Raw genomic sequence first — 19209 nt, 5'->3', positions numbered from 1 at the left:
AGGAAATATAAACCATTTTCAGTGCCACCCTCCGGACATCGTTGAAGACTGAATGCGGCCCCCGGGGCAAAATGAGTTTGACACCCCTGGCCTAGAGCATACATAGAGTCTACATAGAGCCTGCATACCTTGTTCTACCTCTGTTTCTGGTTTCTTCTCCCCTGGGCTCTGGTCACTGCCTGTCTTCAGCTTCTGGTGTTTGGACCTGCAGAGAGAGCGAAAGAACCACAAAATAAAGAACCACAAGATGGCAGTGTTACCCAAGCCCTACAGAGTGAGTGGGAGTGTGCATGTGTCTGTGTGCACGCGTCTGACCTCTCCTGTTTAAGGGCGTACTCCAACATCTTGATCCGCCTGACCAGGTCCTGCTTCATGTTCTCCTGCCCCTTCCGCTCACCCTGCAGGAACGTCACCTGAGCCTGCCCACACACACACACACACACACACACACACACACACACGCACACGCACAGGTCAAGGATATGCACAGACAAACACCACACATAACATTACATTGAATACCAATCATCACAACTGAATTGAGTATACCATTTCCCAGTTATCTTGAGTGAAGTTTGTTTGGACCATCTAAACAAATACAATTTACAGTGCAGAAATACTGTTTGTTTGGTTTCACAACCGACGTCAGTGGCTAAGTAGTGGGTTGTGGACGGAGCAGCGTTCTGTATTTAGAACTTCTCCTGACCAGGAAACCCTACCCAGACATCTGGAGGGGAAACCATCGTGAGGAGAAGAGTGCGTGTGTGTGTGTTGCATGCGTGGTCCAATTGCTCTTCCGAGAAAGCAAAACACACACTCGCTAACACACAGAGCCCCAGAAAAGTAGAGCAGTCTAAAAATGCGGTGTAGATGAGGTCTACAAGACGCCAGCAAGCTGGGATACACAAACCGTACTCATGCAAACAAAATAATGTTACAGTGCTACTGCAAAAACGACCTCTGCTGATGGCGCATCACTTTGATTACTGGGACACGCTATATCTGTTACACTGGCTATTTTGAGAACACAGCATCCCCTGTGTGTTTCAGCTAGAACTGTCTATCTGGTTTAGCAGCAGCTACAGTCATGCCTACAGACTCCAGGTACTAAAATAGACCCTGAGGTGCACCATGCTCAGGGATGTGTCTGTCTGAGGTAGCAGGGGAGCAGCCAAGCCAGGTAGTGAAGGTAGCTATAAGGTAGATGCACTGTGTTGGGTGCAGCCAAGAGAGCAGAGCACTGGGAGAGACAGAGAGGGGGCATTGTGGAATGCATCTACCTCGTCGTTATGTGGGTGGGGTTCTCACAGGGTTCTGTTCCTTCCCTGACAGAGGGACGAGCTGTGACCTGTCATTCCTAATGCATTTTTCTAACTATCTGTACACACACACGTCTTCTTTACACATACTTCTTTGGAGTGTCCCTGTCTGAACAACAGGACTTTGTCCAATCCAGGGCCCCATTCAAACACTTCAGACATGCACCTTTCCTTCCTTCCTTCCTGGAAGAGCTGGACTGCGGACAGAAATAAGGTAGGAATTGAACTTCACCCTGGCCATCCAATCGCATACTGATTAGCAATGACCTCGTGAAAGGGAGGAAAGATGCATTTCAAAAGTATTGGAGCAGATCCTGAGTCTGGAAGTGTGGCCAATATAGGTGACAGAAGGAGTAAAGATGTTCACCACACAACATGAAATGTTCAAGCATATACACTGAGGGAGGGAAAAAAGTATTTGATCCCCTGCTGATTTTGTACGTTTGCCCACTGACAAAGACATGATCAGTCTATAATTTTTATGGTAGGTTTATTTGAACAGTGAGAGACAGAATAACAACAAAAAAATCCATAAAAACACATGTTATAAATTGATTTGCATTTTAAATTAGGGAAATAAGTATTTGACCCCTCTGCAAAACATGACTTAGTACTTGGTGGCAAAACCCTTGTTAGCAATCACAGAGGTCAGACGTTTCTTGTAGTTGGCCACCAGGTTTGCACACATCTCAGGAGGGATTTTGTCCCACTCCTCTTTGCAGATCTTCTTCAAGTCATTAAGGTTTCGAGGATGACGTTTGGCAACTCGAACCTTCAGCTCCCTCCACAGATTTTCTATGGGATTAAGGTCTGGAGACTGGCTAGGTCACTCCAGGACCTTAATGTGCTTCTTCTTGAGCCACTCCTTTGTTGCCTTGGCCGTGTGTTTTGGGTCATTGTCATGCTGGAATACAAATCCACGACCCATTTTCAATGCCCTGGCTGAGGGAAGGAGGTTCTCACCTAAGATTTGACGGTACATGGCCCCGTCCATCGTCCCGTTGATGCGATGAAGTTGTCCTGTCCCCTTAGAAGAAAAACACCCCCAAAGCATAATGTTTCCACCTCCATGTTTGACGGTGGGGATGGTGTTCTTGGGGTCATAGGCAGCATTCCTCCTCCTCCAAACACGGCGAGTTGAGTTGATGCCAAAGAGCTCGATTTTGGTCTTATCTGACCACAACACTTTCACCCAGTGCTCCTCTGAATCATTCAGATGTTCATTGGCAAACTTCAGACGGGCCTGCATATGTGCTTTCTTGAGCAGGGGGACCTTGCGGGCGCTGCAGGATTTCAGTCCTTCACGGCGTAGTGTGTTACCAATTGTTTTCTTGTGACTATGGTCCCAGCTGCCTTGACATCATTGACAATATCCTCCTGTGTAGTTCTGGGCTGATTCCTCACCGTTCTCATTATCATTGCAACACCACAAGGTGAGATCTTGCATGGAGCCCCAGGCCGAGGGAGATTGACAGGTCTTTTGTGTTTCTTCCATTTGCAAATAATCGCACCAACTGTTGTCACCTTCTCACCAAGCTGCTTGGCGATGGTCTTGTAGCCCATTCCAGCCTTGTGTAGGTCTACAATCTTGTCCCTGACATCCTTGGAGAGCTCTTTGGTCTTGGCCATGGTGGAGAGTTTGGAATCTGATTGATTGATTACTTCTGTGGACAGGTGTCTTTTATACAGGTAACAAGCTGAGATTAGGAGCACTCCCTTTAAGAGTGTGCTCCTAAATCTCAGCTCGTTACCTGTATAAAAGACACCTGGGAGCCAGAAATCTTTCTGATTGAGAGGGGGTCAAATACTTATTTCCCTCATTAAAATGCAAATACATTTATAACATTTTTGACATGCGTTTTTCTGGATTTTGTTGTTGTTATTCTGTCTCTCACTGTTCAAATAAACCTACCATTAAAATTATAGACTGATCATTTCTTTGTCAGTGGGCAAACGTACAAAATCAGCAGGGGATCAAATACTTTTTTCCCTCACTGTATATACAAAAGTATGTGGACACCCCTTCAAATGAGTGGATTCGGCTATTTTAGCCACACCCGTTGCTGACAGGTGTATAAAATCGAGCACACAGCCATTCAACCTCCATAGACAAACATTGGCAGTAGAACTGGAGTGAATTACGCTTCACCATCTGGCAGTCTAACGGATGAATCTGGGTTTGGCGGATGCCAGGAGAACGCTACCTGCCCAAATGCAAAGTGCCAACTATAAAGTTTGGTGGAGGATGAATAATGATCTGGGGCTGTTTTTCATGGTTCGGGCTAGGCGCCTTAGGTCCAGTGAAGGGAAATCTTAACGCTACAGCATACAATGACATTCTAGACGATTCTGTGCTTCCAACGTTGTGGCAACAATTTCCTGTTTCAGCATGACAATGCCCCCATGCACAAAGCGAGGTCCATACAGAAATGGTTTGTCGAGATCGGTCTGGAAGAACTTGACTGGCCTGCACAGAGCCCTGACCTCAACCCCATTGAACACCTTTGGGATGAATTGGAACGCCAACTGCGAGCCAGGCCTAATCATCGCCCAACATCAGTGCCCGAACTCACTAATGCTCTTGTGGCTGAATGGAAGCAGGTCCCCGGAGCAATGTTTCAACATCTAGTGGAAAGCCTTCCCATATTGATGCTCATGGTTTTGGAATGAGATGTTCAAGTATCTCGCAGGGTCTATGAACAAACTCACTAATAATTTTGGTGTAGACTCTAATGTAGTGGGCTGAATCCTTGACTTTTTTTACTAACAGAACCCAGAAGGTGAGGGTGAATGGGTGCCTGTCATGGAAGCTGTCATCACCAACAGGCTCACCCCAGGGTTGTGTACTGGCCAATCCTCTATATCCTGTACACTGATGACTGTCGCAGCCAGTACAAGAACCAACACATCCTAAAGTTTGCGGATGACTCAGTAATAGTCAGTCTGCTTCATGCCGATCAAACTAGCCAAGGTCCTGTTGTTAAGGATTTTGTACATTGGTGCCACAGTGCTTTCTTACAACTGAATGTGACAAAAACCAAAGATATTTGTATTGACTTCAGGTGTCAACCCCCTAACCCTCAGAACACTATCATTAAGGGCCAGGTGGTAGACACTGTAGCCAATTATATGTAACTTGGGACCATGATTGATGATAAATGTAGCTTTGAGTGTAACACTGACATGTTGTGTAAGAAGGGCCAGCAACACCTTTTTTTGTGTCAGGAAACGGGCAAAGTTCCAGGTCGACAGGACCTTGAAGACTCTCTTTTATAAAGCGTACGTTGAGTCCTACCATTTTCTTTCATCTGTTGGTATGGTAACCTTGGTATCAAAGCAAAAAATGCACTACCTAGAATAGTGAAAGTGAGCAGTAAAATCACAGGAGTAGTCTGTCTGACCTGTACAACAGACAAGTGGTGAGGAAGGCAGAATCCATCCTGTCTGACTGTGCCCACCCCCTACACCAGGAGTTCCATGTCCTACCCTCCCGGTGTAGATTCCCCACTGTAAAGATTAAAACAGGTAAAAGCACTCCTTTACCCTTTACCCCTACGACCATTGGCCGTTTGAATACAGGGAAGAGGAGGTAGGTAGGTTAGTCTGTATTAACTAGTTTTATTGTCATTACATGGGATGATGAAGCTAATGTAGTCAGCATTTTTTATCAGCATATTTTGATGATGTTGAAGTGATGTTTTTGAGAATGTGCACAGCGCACTTCACTTACCTTCTATGTAGGCCTTACTTTATACTATTGCTGCTGCTAATGTTGATCATTTGTATTGTTATATTTATATTGATGGCTGCCAACCCATAATTGAGAGAATGGCGCCGGAGAAGATGGCTGCCTTTTTACAGCCCTCTAACCAATTGTACTATTATGTGTGTTTTTCCGCGTTATTTGTAATTTATTTTGTACATAATGTTTCTGCCATCGTCTCTTATAACCAAAAAGAGCTTCTGGATATCAGGACAGCGATTACTCACCTCGTATTGGACGAAGATTTTTTCTTCAACGAGGCGGCCGCGAAGGATATCCTACAGACACCCGACAAGGCCCAAATCCCCGTCAATCGCATGAGGAAGAGACAGAGATATCGTGGACGTAGGTCGGGGTGCCTTGTAAGGATCCGACGGCGAGCGAGTAAACTGCCTCTCCCATCAATCCTATTAGCCAATCTTCAATCATTTGAGAATAAATTGGATGACCTAAGATTACGGTTATCCTACCAACGGGACATTAAAAATTGTAATATCTTATGTTTCACCGAGTCGTGGCTGAACGACGACATGGACAACATACAGCTAGCGGGCTATACGCTACATCGGCAGGATAGAACAGCTGACTCCGGTAAGACAAGGGGTGGCGGTCTGTGTATATTTGTAAACAACAGCTGGTGCACAAAATCAAATACTAAGGAAGTCTCTAGGTTTTGCTCACCTGAGGTAAAGTATCTTATGATAAGCTGTAGACCACACTATTTACCAAGAGAGATTTCATCTATATTTTTCATAGCTGTCTACAGTGGGGGAAAAAAGTATTTAGTCAGCCACCAATTGTGCAAGTTCTCCCACTTAAAAAGATGAGAGAGGCCTGTAATTTTCATCATAGGTACACGTCAACTATGACAGACAAAATGAGAAATAAATTCCAGAAAATCACATTGCAGGATTTTTTATGAATTTATTTGCAAATTATGGTGGAAAGTAAGTATTTGGTCAATAACAAAAGTTTCTCAATACTTTGTTATATACCCTTTGTTGGCAATGACACAGGTCAAACGTTTTCTGTAAGTCTTCACAAGGTTTTCACACACTGTTGCTGGTATTTTGGCCCATTCCTCCATGCAGATCTCCTCTAGAGCAGTGATGTTTTGGGGCTGTCGCTGGGCAACACAGACTTTCAACTCCCTCCAAAGATTTTCTATGGGGTTGAGATCTGGAGACTGGCTAGGCCACTCCAGGACCTTGAAATGCTTCTTACAAAGCCACTCCTTCGTTGCCCGGGCGGTGTGTTTGGGATCATTGTCATGCTGAAAGACCCAGCCACGTTTCATCTTCAATGCCCTTGCTGATGGAAGGAGGTTTTCACTCAAAATCTCACAATACATGGCCCCATTCATTCTTTCCTTTACACGGATCAGTCGTCCTGGTCCCTTTGCAGAAAAACAGCCCCAAAGCATGATGTTTCCACCCCCATGCTTCACAGTAGGTATGGTGTTCTTTGGATGCAACTCAGCATTCTTTGTCCTCCAACCACGACGAGTTGAGTTTTTACCAAAAAGTTTTATTTTGGTTTCATCTGACCATATGACATTCTCCCAATCCTCTTCTGGATCATCCAAATGCACTCTAGGAAACTTCAGACGGGCCTGGACATGTACTGGCTTAAGCAGGGGGACACGTCTGGCACTGCAGGATTTGAGTCCCTGGCGGCGTAGTGTGTTACTGATGGTAGGCTTTGTTACTTTGGTCCCAGCTCTCTGCAGGTCATTCACTAGGTCCGCCCGTGTGGTTCTGGGATTTTTGCTCACCGTTCTTGTGATCATTTTGACTCCACGGGGTGAGATCTTGTGTGGAGCCCCAGATCGAGGGAGATTATCAGTGGTCTTGTATGTCTTCCATTTCCTAATAATTGCTCCCACAGTTGATTTCTTCAAACCAAGCTGCTTACCTATTGCAGATTCAGTCTTCCCAGCCTGGTGCAGGTCTACAAATTTTGTTTCTGGTGTCCTTTGACAGCTCTTTGGTCTTGGCCATAGTGGAGTTTGGAGTGTGACTGTTTGAGGTTGTGGACAGGTGTCTTTTATACTGAAAACAAGTTCAAACAGGTGCCATTAATACAGGTAACGAGTGGAGGACAGAGGAGCCTCTTAAAGAAGAAGTTACAGGTCTGTGAGAGCCAGAAATCTTGCTTGTTTGTAGGTGACCAAATACTTATTTTCCACCTTAATTTGCAAATAAATTCATTAAAAATCCTACAATGTGAATTTCTGGATTTTTTTCCCTCAATTTGTCTGTCATAGTTGACGTGTACCTATGATGAAAATTACAGGCCTCTCTCATCTTTTTAAGTGGGAGAACTTGCACAATTGGTGGCTGACTAAATACTTTTTTCCCCCACTGTATTTACCACCACAAAACAATGCTGGCATTAAGATTGCACTGAATGAGCTGTATAAGGCCATAAGTCAACAGGAAAACGCTCATCCAGAGGCAGCGCTCCTAGTGGCCGGGGACATTAATGCAGGGAAACTTAAATCCGTTCTACCTCATTTCTACCAGCATGGTAAATGTGCAACCAGAGGAAAAAAAACTCTAGACCACCTTTACTCCACACACAGAAACGCATACAAAGCTCTCCCTCGCCCTCCATTTGGCAAATCTGACCATAACTCTATCCTCCTGATTCCTGCCTAAAAACTAAAGCAGGAAGCACCAGTGACTCGGTTAATAAAAAAGTGGTCAGATGACGCAGATGCTAAGCTACAGGACTGTTTTGCTAGCACAGACTGGAACATGTTCCGGGATTCTTCAGATAGCATTGAGGAGTACACCACATCAGTCACTGGCTTCATCAATAAGTGCATCGATGATGTCGTCCCCACAGTGACCGTACGTACATACCCCAACCAGAAGCCATGGATTACAGGAAACATCCGCACTGAGCTAAAGGGTAGAGCTGCCGCTTTCAAGGAGCGGGACTCTAACCCGGACAATTATAAGAAATCCCGCTATGCCCTCCGACGAACCATCAAACAGGCAAAGCGTCAATACAGGACTAAGATTTAATCGTACTACACCGGCTCTGACGCTCGTCGGATGTGGCAGGGCTTGAAAACTATTACAGACTACAAAGGGAAGCACAGCCGCGAGCTGCCCAGTGACACAAGACTTCCAGACGAGCTAAACCACTTCTATGCTCGCTTCGAGGCAAAAAACACTGAAGCATGCATGAGAGCACCAGCTGTTCCGGATGACTATGTGATCACGCTCTCCGTAGCCGATGTAAGTAAGACTTTTAAGCAGGTCAACATTCACAAGGCCGCAGGGCCAGATGAATTACCAGGACGTGTACTCCGAGCATGTGCTGACCAACTGGCAAGTGTCTTCACTGACATTTTCAACATGTCCCTGACTGAGCCTGTAATACCAACATGTTTCAAGCAGACCACCATAGTCCCCGTGCCCAAGGACACTAAGATAACCTGCCTAAATGACTACCAACCCATAGCACTGACGTCTGTAGCCATGAAGTGCTTTGAAAGGCTGGTCATGGCTCACATCAACACCATTATCCCAGAAACCCTAGACCCACAAAATTTGCATACCACCCCAACAGATCCACAGATGATGCAATCTCTATTGCACTCCACACTGCCCTTTCCACCTGGACAAGAGGAACACCTACGTGAGAATGCTATTCATTGACTACAGCTCAGCATTCAACACCATAGTGCCCTCAAAGCTCATCACTAAGCTAGGGATCCTGGGACTAAACACCTCCCTCTGCAACTGGATCCTGGACTTCCTGACGGGCCACCCCCAGGTGGTAAGGGTAGGTAACAACACATCTGCCACACTGATCCTCAACAAGGTGGCCCCTCAGGGGTGCGTGCTCAGTCCCCTCCTGTACTCCCTGTTCACCCATGACTGCATGGCCAGGCACGACTGCAACACCATCATTAAGTTTGCCGACGACACAACAGTGGTAGGCCTGATCACCGACAACGATGAGACAGCCTATAGGGAGGTCAGAGACCTGGCCGTGTGGTGCCAGGATAACAACCTCTCCCTCAACGTGACCAAGACAAAGGAGATGATTGTGGACTACAGGAAAAAAAAGAGGACTGAGCACTCCCCCATTCTCATCGACGGGGCTGTAGTGGAACAGGTTGAGAAGTTCAAGTTCCTTTGTGTCCACATCACCAATGAACTATCATGGTCCAAACACACCAAGACAGTCGTGAAGAGGGCACGACAAAGCCTATTCCCCCTCAGGAGACTGAAACGATTTGGCATGGGTCCTCAGATCCTCAAAAATGTCTACAGCTGCACCATCGAGAGCATCCTGACTGGTTGCATCACCGCCTGGTATGGCAACTATTTGGCCTCTGACCGCAAGGCACTACAGAGGGTAGTGCGTACGGCCCAGTACATCACTGGGGCCAAGCTTCCTGCCATCCAGGACCTCTATACCAGGCGGTGTCAGAGGAATGCCCTCAAAATTGTCAAAGACTCCAGCCACCCTAGTCATTGTCTGTTCTCTCTTCTACCGCACGGCAAGCGGTACCGGAGTGCCAAGTCTAGGTCCAAAAGACTTCTCAACAACTTCTACCCCCAAGCCATAAGACTCCTGAACAGCTAATCATGGCTACCCAGACTATTTGCACTGCCCCCCCACCCCACCCCGTCTTTTTACGCTGCTGCTACTCTGTTAATTATTTATGCATAGTCACTTTCACTCTACCCACATGTACATATTACTTCAACTACCTCAACTAGCCGGTACCCCCCTGTATATATAGCCTCCCTACTGTTATTTTATTTTACTTCTGCTCTTTTTTTCTCAACACTTTTATGTTGTTGTTTTATTTTACTTTTTTATTAAAAATAAATGCACTGTTGGTTAAGGGCTGTAAGTAAGCATTTCACTGTAATGTCTGCACCTGTTGTATTCGGCGCATGTGGCCAATAAAATGTGATTTGATTTGATTTGATGCACTAGCATTGTATGAACATCTCATGTGCTCCTTGCTGCAAAACTAATTGCCCTCTGGGACAAATTAAGTTGAAACCTGAAGCAAAATAAATAGCTGCGACCTGTAATAAAAGGGCATCAACTATGTTATAAACATGCTTGTTGAACATTGGCACATAAACCAACAACAGTCTTAGCACAAAGATAGGCTAAAAAACTACCTTTCTAAGTAAAAGCACTGCAGCACTCCCTATGTTCCCTGTATGGCCATCTCAGAAGTTGGCCTGCTGAGGAGTTCTGACTGACATATTTCCTCAGTCAGTCCCACCCCTGCCTCTGAACAGGGTCAAGGGCAGCTCTCCTTTACCTCTCTGCCATCCTCCATCCCTCTGAGACCCATCAGCCAACAAGTAGAGCGGAGGACTTTTCTGGGACAGGGAACTGGAGTGTGTGTGTGTGTGTGGGTAGCGTGCATGCTTGTGCATGTGTTTGTGTAAGTGCATGTGTGCATATGTGAGTGTGTGAGAGCACTTAAGTTTTGCAGAAAGTCAGCTTGGTGCATGTGTGTGTGTCTGTGTGTGTATGAGTGTGAGAGAGAGTCAGTGGGAGGAACGTACAGTAAGAGCCCAGAAGTGGGTGTGGGCGAGCGAAGCACAGTACTGTACATATGTGTGTCATGCATGAGAGCACTGGGCTTTTCATTAGAGCTGAGAGAAGGGCACTACGGGCCCCACTTAATAATAATAAAATAATAATAAGCCATTTAGCAGACGCTTTTATCCAAAGCGACTTACAGTCATGCGTGCATTCATTTTTTTTGTGTATGGGTGGTCCCGGGGATCGAACCCACTACCTTGGCGTTACAAGCGCCGTGCTTTACCAGCTGAGCTTCCTGCCCCAGCAGGAAGTGATGTCATCTGGGTCACCACTAGTCGGAGTGCCACTGATCTTGAGTGTCAATGGCTACAAAGCACTCTGTCCTTCTATTTATGGCAAGTAGTAACTGTCGCAACTGTGATCGCAAAGTTTAAATCTAATCTGACATGTATTAGCCAACTAGGAGTGCTGTAAATCCTTGATCAGTACCAACTGTATTAGCATAATGAAGTAAGTAGGACAAGAGCAGAAACTCTTCTCTATAGACTCAGTAGTAGTATATTCAGATATTCAGTAGAGAAATGACTTTGCTTGATTTGGACCCCTTCTACAGTTCTAAGGGACAGATATAGCCTAACAGAGCTGAGAGGCCTGCAGGTTTTATAGTAGTATCCCTCATCCTCTCCTTCTTGAAGAAATCACTGATCTTACCTGACTGAATAGGATTAAGCAATAGCTTTGGCCTATCCCAAGTCATGTGAGAAGTGATGAATAACAGGGCCTAGAGCAGTGCCACCTGTCTGTCTCCTGGCCTGTCCTGCTGGCTCTGCTCTAGGGACATCACACTTGGCCCACCCTCCGCGGGGTCGTAAAACAACTGGATGCATCCGGTTTTCAGGGGAAATAGAAAGAGAGCCTGTGACGTGACTTCCGCTTTTGGACGTTAACAAAGCGACACTCCACTGGATTGGTTGAACAGCGTGGAAGAGAACCTCCTCCTAAAAATCAGTATCTCTCGTCAGGACCAGAAAGAAACGCCTGCTACGTCAGGTTACACCTGGCCTAGCCAACTGCTCGGCCCGGCACCACCGCAGCCTGCCTGGCTGTCACAGGAGACAGAGCGCCACAAGTGTTCCCATTTAACGACCTGATTCAGCCCTAAAAAAGATACCACTGGCATACCATACACACACTGTCAATGTCACATACACACACGCACACAATCACATGGGAGGGAAGGCCAATAATGTTTTCCACACACCAGGCAGTCATCAATCAATAACCTTTGGTTTGAGACAGAGCAGTAGCCCAGATGGAACTGTAGGCTATTATTCTGTATAGTGTTGTGTGTTCTGTGTATATGTGCATGGAGGCTATGTAGGCCTACATACATGTGTTTGTGGGAGATAGTACATGTGAGTTACAATGTACAAGTTTGTGTCATGTACTGACACATCGTAGGCTCAAGAGGGTTGGCATAGAAAACACACCAGGCATTGCCTTCTGTGTGTGTGTGTGTGTGTGTGTGTGCCACAGGGCTTTCCCTATTTTAGCAGCCACTGGGGTCCTCTTATTAAAGCTGCTGGGCTACTGTTTGAAAAGGGCACTCAACCGCTCCCCTCTCTCTCTTCCGGCCCGAGTTCTGCCGCTAATTGGGCCTGTGAAAACCAGACCACACACACACACGCTCACGTTCACGCATGCACACACACAAACAGTAATCCTTCCCAGTAGTGGTGGTGGTGGTGACATCCTTCCGACTTCCACCCCCACACTGCTATAAGATCAGCATGGCCAGTTTGTTATGGTTCATCCATATTATATAAAGTTCCTATTTACAACTAGTCTATAGCCTATAGGATAGAGTGAGAGGGATAGTGAAATACACTGACAGCAGAGGAATGGTGTTGTTTTTCTACACATGCCTTTAGGCTACTGTAAATAACCAAGCAAACTCCTATTTCATCAGCTCATGTTCATTCAGCATGCTTATAAGCAAACGTGCTGACAGGAGAGGCCACACATGGGGAAAGCAATGAAAAAACACGCTTTGCACACCCCAGGCAGGCAAGAGTGAACGTGTGTAAAGGGCGGCAGGGACCGCATCACGTCATCGGCCTTTGTGTGTGTGGCTCCGGGATTTACAAACGCATTACTGAATCCTGCTGTAATTGACAGTGAGTCACTTGATCCACCGTAATCTCGCACAGAGAAAAATAGAAACCATGAAGGGGTTCAGAAACAGCGGAGGCCAACCGTCTGGCGTTAATTCTAACAGCGTTAATTACCGTTGGAGCAGCTCGACATAGCCTATTGACCCCACCTGTGTGATCCGCTATAATTAGACAATGTCGAATATATGTCTGGCTGCGTTTAGATCAGGGGGTGGCTCTGACAGTGACTGCGCCTCAATGTAACACTGCAATTAACACACACACCGATAATTGAAAGTTTTGTGATTGATGCAAGATATTAAGTAAATTCACAATCCAGTGTTTTGGACCAGTCAAGAATGGTGACATTTTTGGAATCCCCAAATATTGTGTTTGCTTTGATCACAAAATAGCGCGTGCGTCTAAGACACATCAAAGCTTTTGAACGGACGCAAATATAGCAACATTGTTTGAAGTTATCCAAGCTAAAATCCAGGAGCACAGGGTGAATAGATTCGTGATTATGTGGACAGTAATTCTGTCAGATTGGGGGAAACTATTGACGAGCGGTCGTGACTTCTGTGGGATATGGATAATGGCAATGCTAGGCTAGCTTTTTTCTAAATCATAGTTAGCTAGTAATAAATAGCCTACATAGCTATAGCTAGATAAGAACATTATAATTACCCTGAGTTCGTCTCTCTCGGCTTCCCAACGATATTTCTCGGACTGGAAGCGTCCCCATTCGAACTGGATAAAGTGCAAGATCCCAGGAAGCGATAGGCCTGCGTCGCAGTCTTGTGGTTCCCTAGGCTGCGACGATCCAGCCATTGCCCCGGCTGCTGCTGCCGCGGCGGCCGCTGCTGTTGTCGCCTGCCCGAGTACTGATTTCGGCCCGTTCGGGTTGCGCCCCACGCCGCTGCCTCCAGAGTTCTGGTTCGTTCCCCCTGCTACTCCGCCGGATCTTTCCGCCTCCATTTTAGCGCTCGAGCTTTCGCCAGGACAAGGAGGTAGAAACAAGCAGCGATAATAATAACAACAACACTGTCCCTCACAAACCCAGCACTAGCACTCTAACCTTCTCTCTCTCTCTCTCTCTCTCTCTCTCTCTCTCTCTCTCTCTCTCTCTCTCTCTCTCTCTCTCTCTCTATCTCTATCTCTCTCTCTCTCTCTCTCTCACGTAAAGAGCAAATGCAAGAACTGCTATGGAGAAAGGGTGCCAAAAAATGAGCTAAAAGCAAATCTACGACAGCGTCTACAATCGTTTCCTTTTTTCACTACAGTAACCAGGGACGTCGCTTCCTGCCATATTGTGATCTCACGCAAGCTTCCTGTGATCGTTCCGAAACAGAAAAGCGAGGGTACAATGTTACAGACCGAGGTGTTGAAAATAATCTAAAACTCTCAGTATATTAACACTATTTTAGTTAATTTGTCAGTATAACATTAGTGTTTGACACTAAGTAGGAGCTATTGCACTCCATGTTGTGCTTAGCTCAGCCACCTTTGCACACAGAGAGCGAATTCGATGTACGTGCATTATGGTTTGTATGCTGTTTTATTCTAACGATTTGGGGAATGTTAGGCTATATAACGGGGAGAACATGATTGACATTTGAAGACAGATGAGTTCTGCATATGAAGCGTTTAGAGGGTCATTTATGGTGTGGTCTATATGAAATGATTCAGTGGTTATCACGATTCAGTGGTCATGATAAAATCAATTATTGAGAATGATCATGGTTGCATTGGTTCCATAGAAGTGTAGTCTACTGTCAGCATTAAATTACAGAATAAAAAGTATATTGCATTATGCAGACAATTCTAGGCACTGGAAATATGGAATTAATGCTGTAGCAATACTTGATAGCCTACGGTATTAATTGTTTTAAACCTTTATTTAACTAGGCAAGTCAGTTAAAATTAAGAACAAATTCTTATTTACAATGACGTCCTGCGGGGACGGGGGCTGGGATAAAATAAATAAATATATATATATATATATATATAGGACAAAACACATCACGACAAGAGAGACAACACTACATAAAGAGAGACCTAAGACAACAACATAGCATGGTAACATGACAACAACATGGTAGCAACACAACATGGCAGCAGCACAACATGGTAGCAGCACCAAAAGCATCAATTTGAAGCATCTCGGTAGCTCATTTGGCTGCAATTTATAGTCAAGGATACAATCTAGGTCAAAGTATTTGCTGAAAAGAACTAGGGCAATCCAGTCTGGGAGACACACTGCACCAAGTTCCTTGACGTTTGAATATAATGTAATAAACTAGACTACAGCCTCTAAAGCCTATCACAGCCATCTGAAGTACTTATAAACACTTTTTTTAGGACTCATTTTAAATACATGTTTAAAATTCCTGTGTTTTCTGTGTATTTCAGCTATTCCAGCAGCTGGCCATTACTCTTCCGATGCACATAGGCTATAGCTCTTTACTGATGGGGTCCTGATGTCTGTAGCTCTTTACTGATGGGGTCCTGATGTTTATGGACTGGCTTTCTGAATAGAGAGCTCCATCCTATACCTTCTCCTTTCCCTGAGCCAGACGAGCGCAGCGAGAGGTGCCATGCGGGTGAGTTTCTGCCAGGGCCTTCTGACTGGAGCCATCGCTCTGAACCTGCTCATCCTCTACTATGTGTCCCGAGCCCAGCAGCAGATGATGGAGAAACGCCGGAACCCAGGAAGGGGCTCCAGGAAGGCTGCCTTACCTGCTTCCGGGCTGGGGGGCGGCATAGGGGGCCTGGTGGGGGTTGGCGTGGGGATAATTGGCGCTGGAGGTGTCGGGGGAGAGGGGAACAGCCGCGGCCCCCGTGTGACGGTCCTCTTAAGGGAGTTTGAGAACTTTGAGAACTACGTTGGTGATGTGGCACGCTCCTTCCTGCACCAGAGACCTGAGCTGCCCTTCCTGGCTGTGTCTGACACCCCGCCCTACCCCCCTCTGTCTCTCCCCGAGGGGGCCCGTCTCTTGGTGCTCTCCCCCAGCCCCGAGCAGCCTCCGCAGGCCCACCGGCCAGAGTTCCACGTCCAGACAGAGTTTGTGCTGCTGGTGCCTGACGGGGTGGAGCTGGAGCAGGGCCGGGCTGTGGAGAGGCTGATCCGGGAGCTGGAGGGGGAGGGTGGGGGGCCCGTGAGACTGGTGGCAGCCCCTGTGTTGGCACGCTCGGCCGTCCAGTGCCTGCACCTGCGGGTCAGTCTGAGAGAGTGGACGGCCACCTACAACCCAGCGGCGTCTGGGAGCAGTGGTAGCGTGTGTACAGCCCTTCAGGGGGACGCGGTGGTCCTCATCCGCTCCGAGGACCTCTTCAACCTGTCTGTCCCACTGGGGAGGCCACTGCTGCCCTCACTCTTCATCCAGACCTCCCTGCATGGCTGGAAGGTCAAGCTCCTGGAGAGCCCCTGCTTCTCCGCCAGCCACCAGCCTCTCTTCAGCTCAGCCCACAACCAGTGGAAGGCAGACAGCCATCTGAAGGAGGCCACTAGCCGGCTGATGAGGAACTTTGGGCTGAAGCGTCTCCTACTGGCTGATGGGAAGGAGCAGTGGTACGGTTGTGGGAAGGAGACGGCGCGTTGCTTCGGATCGGTCCGGGACGACACCCCTGAGTACCTGTACCTGGAGCGCTGGACCCCTCCCTGCTGCCTGCGTGCCCTCCGCGAGACCACCAAGTATGTGATCAATATCCTGGAGAGCTCCGGGGTGCGCTACTGGCTGGAAGGAGGCTCCCTGCTGGGTGCGGCCCGCCACCAGGACATCATCCCCTGGGACTATGATGTAGACCTGGGCATCTACCTGGAGGACGTGCCTAACTGTGACTACCTGAAGAACCTGGACTCTGGTTCTCTGGTGGACTCTAACGGCTATGTGTGGGAGCGGGCAGTGGAGGGGGACTTCTATAGGGTGCAATACAGCGAGGCTAACCACCTCCACGTGGACCTGTGGCCCTTCTACCTGCGGAACGGTGTCATGACCAAAGACACGTGGATGGAGCACAAACAGGATGTGGAGTTCCCAGAGCACTTCCTGCAGCCGCTGGTGCCAATGCCGTTCGCCGGCGTCACCGCCTACGGCCCGAACAACCACCGCGCCTTCCTGGAGCTCAAGTTTGGGGAGGGGGTCATCGAGAACCCCCAGTACCCCAACCCTGCCAAGAAGAGGCTGGACAGGAGCCGGCTGTGAGGGAGCGGTGTGGCTGGGACCTTTGGAGTTTTCATGTGGCCCACCAAAAGGGCAAAACGATTCTAGCCACAACCCAAAACATATTAGTAGCAATCTATGAGTGGGTCACAAGTGGGTACCCTTTGGGAATAACTGTCCTTAAGGATGCCAAAATGCACTGATCAATTAAAACTCCCTGAAGGGAAGTGGTTAAGAGAGAGCCAACAGACACTACCGCTCTAACCTGGCCAGCCACACTGATGCTATGACACGTGTTTTTTTTTATTTACTGTCTGCCTTTATTATCTGTCTTTAACACAATATCCTCATTATGGGTGAAGCAACAGACTGCATTACGCTAAATGTTACATCATGAGGTGTGACTGACTGACCTCTGTCAGAATGTGCCTGTCACTACTACTGAGACAGTCTGGAAGACTGTGGAACAGAGCCTGTATTCATAAAGTGTCTCAGAGTAGGAGTACTGATCTAGGACCAGGTCCCCATCATCCATGTAATCTTATTCTTTATGATCTTAAAGGCAAAACCGATCCTAGATCAGCACTTTATGAGACACAAGGGGACTGCTGCTGACCTACATGACTGGTCAACTGAAGACTCCTTGCAGAGGTCCATTATTCTGTATAAGCTGTAAATTAAGTATAGAGACAAGAGTATTTAAACATTCAAAACGGTATTCTGTTGCACATCATTTTCCGTTACATAAATTACCAGGTATTTATTATGAAACGATATGGTAAAATGGTAATTACACAGTCATTATATATCAGTTATTTTCAATAATTGTTTTTGGCACCATTAGGTACAGGGTGGTTATCAATTGTTTTGAATTATTTGAAGTAGTACCAGAAAGTATTAGCCATTATTACCACATTGTTTCCTAGTAATTATCAGATGATCATCAAAGTGCTAACAGATATCCAATGACATTTACACCACAATATCAGCTGCTGTTAAGCAATATCTGACACAATTAGTGTTGATAGCTGTGTTATTATTGATATTATGAATATAAATGTGTTGGTCAATTCTGTCCTAAAGCTAAATATATATTTCATGGAGTACTGTACATGTGTGGATATGTTGCACTGATTCACTTTCTTATTTGAGATTTGTATACTTCATGTTCAGTGTATGAAATGTATGACTTTTGAACTGTCAACTGATGCCATTGGGTAGGCCTTGGCGTGATCCATCAGCATGCCTATTATGGCCGTCCATTTCCCAGTGGTAAAATGAGGAGCTTTCTCTTAAACTCTAACTTGGATATTCATGTGAGGCCATGGATAAAGCTCTATCAGTCCATGCAGGTGATTTCAAATCCCAGGTGTGAATTATGAAAAACTAAACTATCCAATAGTTTATCCAATATACTAAATTAAATGTGTGTCGTCTGTTGAGTGTTGCTGTCACATTTGTGTCCTGCCTTGACTGGAATGTAAAATGTAATCTGTATTGTGAGTGAAAGACTGATATCTGATAGGACAAGTGCACCTATCATTTTACAAGTGACGAAACATGCATAAAAGAACTCACCAGCACACTAACCAGAATATTGTTGTCAATGTGTCACGCAATTTCATGGACAGATTTTTTTTTAATGATTTATAACACTACTGTTATTTGTGTTTCGTCATTTGAGGTTTATGGATTTGATGAGGCAGCTTTGTATGCATTCCAGTGTTTCAGGAATAATTTAAGAAATTAATTTACCAGGAGGGCCTAAAGCTTTCTTTGGGTTTGACAAAAATAGCAGGGTTTAGTAAGCAACTCCCCTGTCTCACCAGCAGGTGGCAGAATAGCCTTAACATTTGCAACATTTCCTTGGCCACATCTAACCACCTCTGAATGAGAGACGCATGTAGTGGACATTGAATGGGTAACTCAGGACTGCCCGACCCTCTTCCTGGATATCTACTGTCCTGTAGGTTTTCAGTCCAACTATAATTTAGCATATCTGATTCAGCTTGTTAAGGTCTTGTAAAGCAGCTAATAAGTAGAATCAGGTGTGTTAAATTAGGGTTGGACTGAAAACCCACAGGACGGTAGAGTTCCAGGAAGAGGGTTGGGCAGCCCTGGGGTAACTTATTAATATTGCCGTGGTAAAGTCACTAGCTGCAAAATCCCCCTGACAAAATATATACAACTAAATTACATTTCTGAATCCTACATTGATAAGCTAAAAATACAAGAACCCATAACATATTTCAGTGTACTCAATATACTATCAT

General features: G+C 46.2%; 2 protein-coding genes across 4 annotated transcripts in view; one reads left to right on the top strand and one right to left on the bottom strand.

Moving 5' to 3' along the window:
* The window catches only part of LOC121568448 (striatin-4-like), a 33021-nt gene extending 19008 nt beyond the window's left edge, over positions 1 to 14013 (bottom strand). Inside the window, exons 1-3 of one of the 2 annotated variants that reach the window (XM_045220827.1) lie at positions 13461 to 14013; positions 316 to 419; positions 129 to 205 (exon numbers count right to left, since the gene is read on the bottom strand). In XM_045220827.1, coding sequence (XP_045076762.1) covers positions 129 to 205; positions 316 to 419; positions 13461 to 13751 — 472 coding nt within the window. In that variant the 5' untranslated portion in view covers positions 13752 to 14013. The remainder of the gene's footprint in view (positions 1 to 128; positions 206 to 315; positions 420 to 13460) is intronic. The other variant, XM_045220828.1, reaches the window with a different exon arrangement.
* A 108-nt stretch (positions 14014 to 14121) lies between these two features.
* LOC121567391 (fukutin-related protein-like) lies at positions 14122 to 18958 on the top strand. 2 transcript variants are annotated; one of them, XM_041877407.1, is made up of 2 exons: positions 14122 to 14303; positions 15186 to 18958. In XM_041877407.1, exon 2 carries the CDS (start codon positions 15371 to 15373, stop codon positions 16976 to 16978), a length of 1608 nt encoding a protein of 535 aa, XP_041733341.1. In that variant the 5' UTR covers positions 14122 to 14303; positions 15186 to 15370; the 3' UTR covers positions 16979 to 18958. The 2 variants fall into 2 exon arrangements, with proteins under 2 accessions (XP_041733341.1, XP_041733340.1); XM_041877406.1 differs by having other exon boundaries at positions 14122 to 14317.
* Positions 18959 to 19209: the final 251 nt, after the last annotated feature.

Source organism: Coregonus clupeaformis, chromosome 6, assembly GCF_020615455.1.
Source record: "Coregonus clupeaformis isolate EN_2021a chromosome 6, ASM2061545v1, whole genome shotgun sequence".
NCBI classification, from domain to species: Eukaryota; Metazoa; Chordata; class Actinopteri; order Salmoniformes; family Salmonidae; genus Coregonus; species Coregonus clupeaformis.
This window is presented reverse-complemented; position numbering and strand designations above follow the sequence as displayed.

Coding starts and splice junctions, on each gene's coding strand:
- LOC121567391 (XM_041877407.1), top strand. CDS start 15,371: ATGCGGGTGAGTTTCTGCCAGGGCCTTCTGACTGGAGCCATCGCTCTG.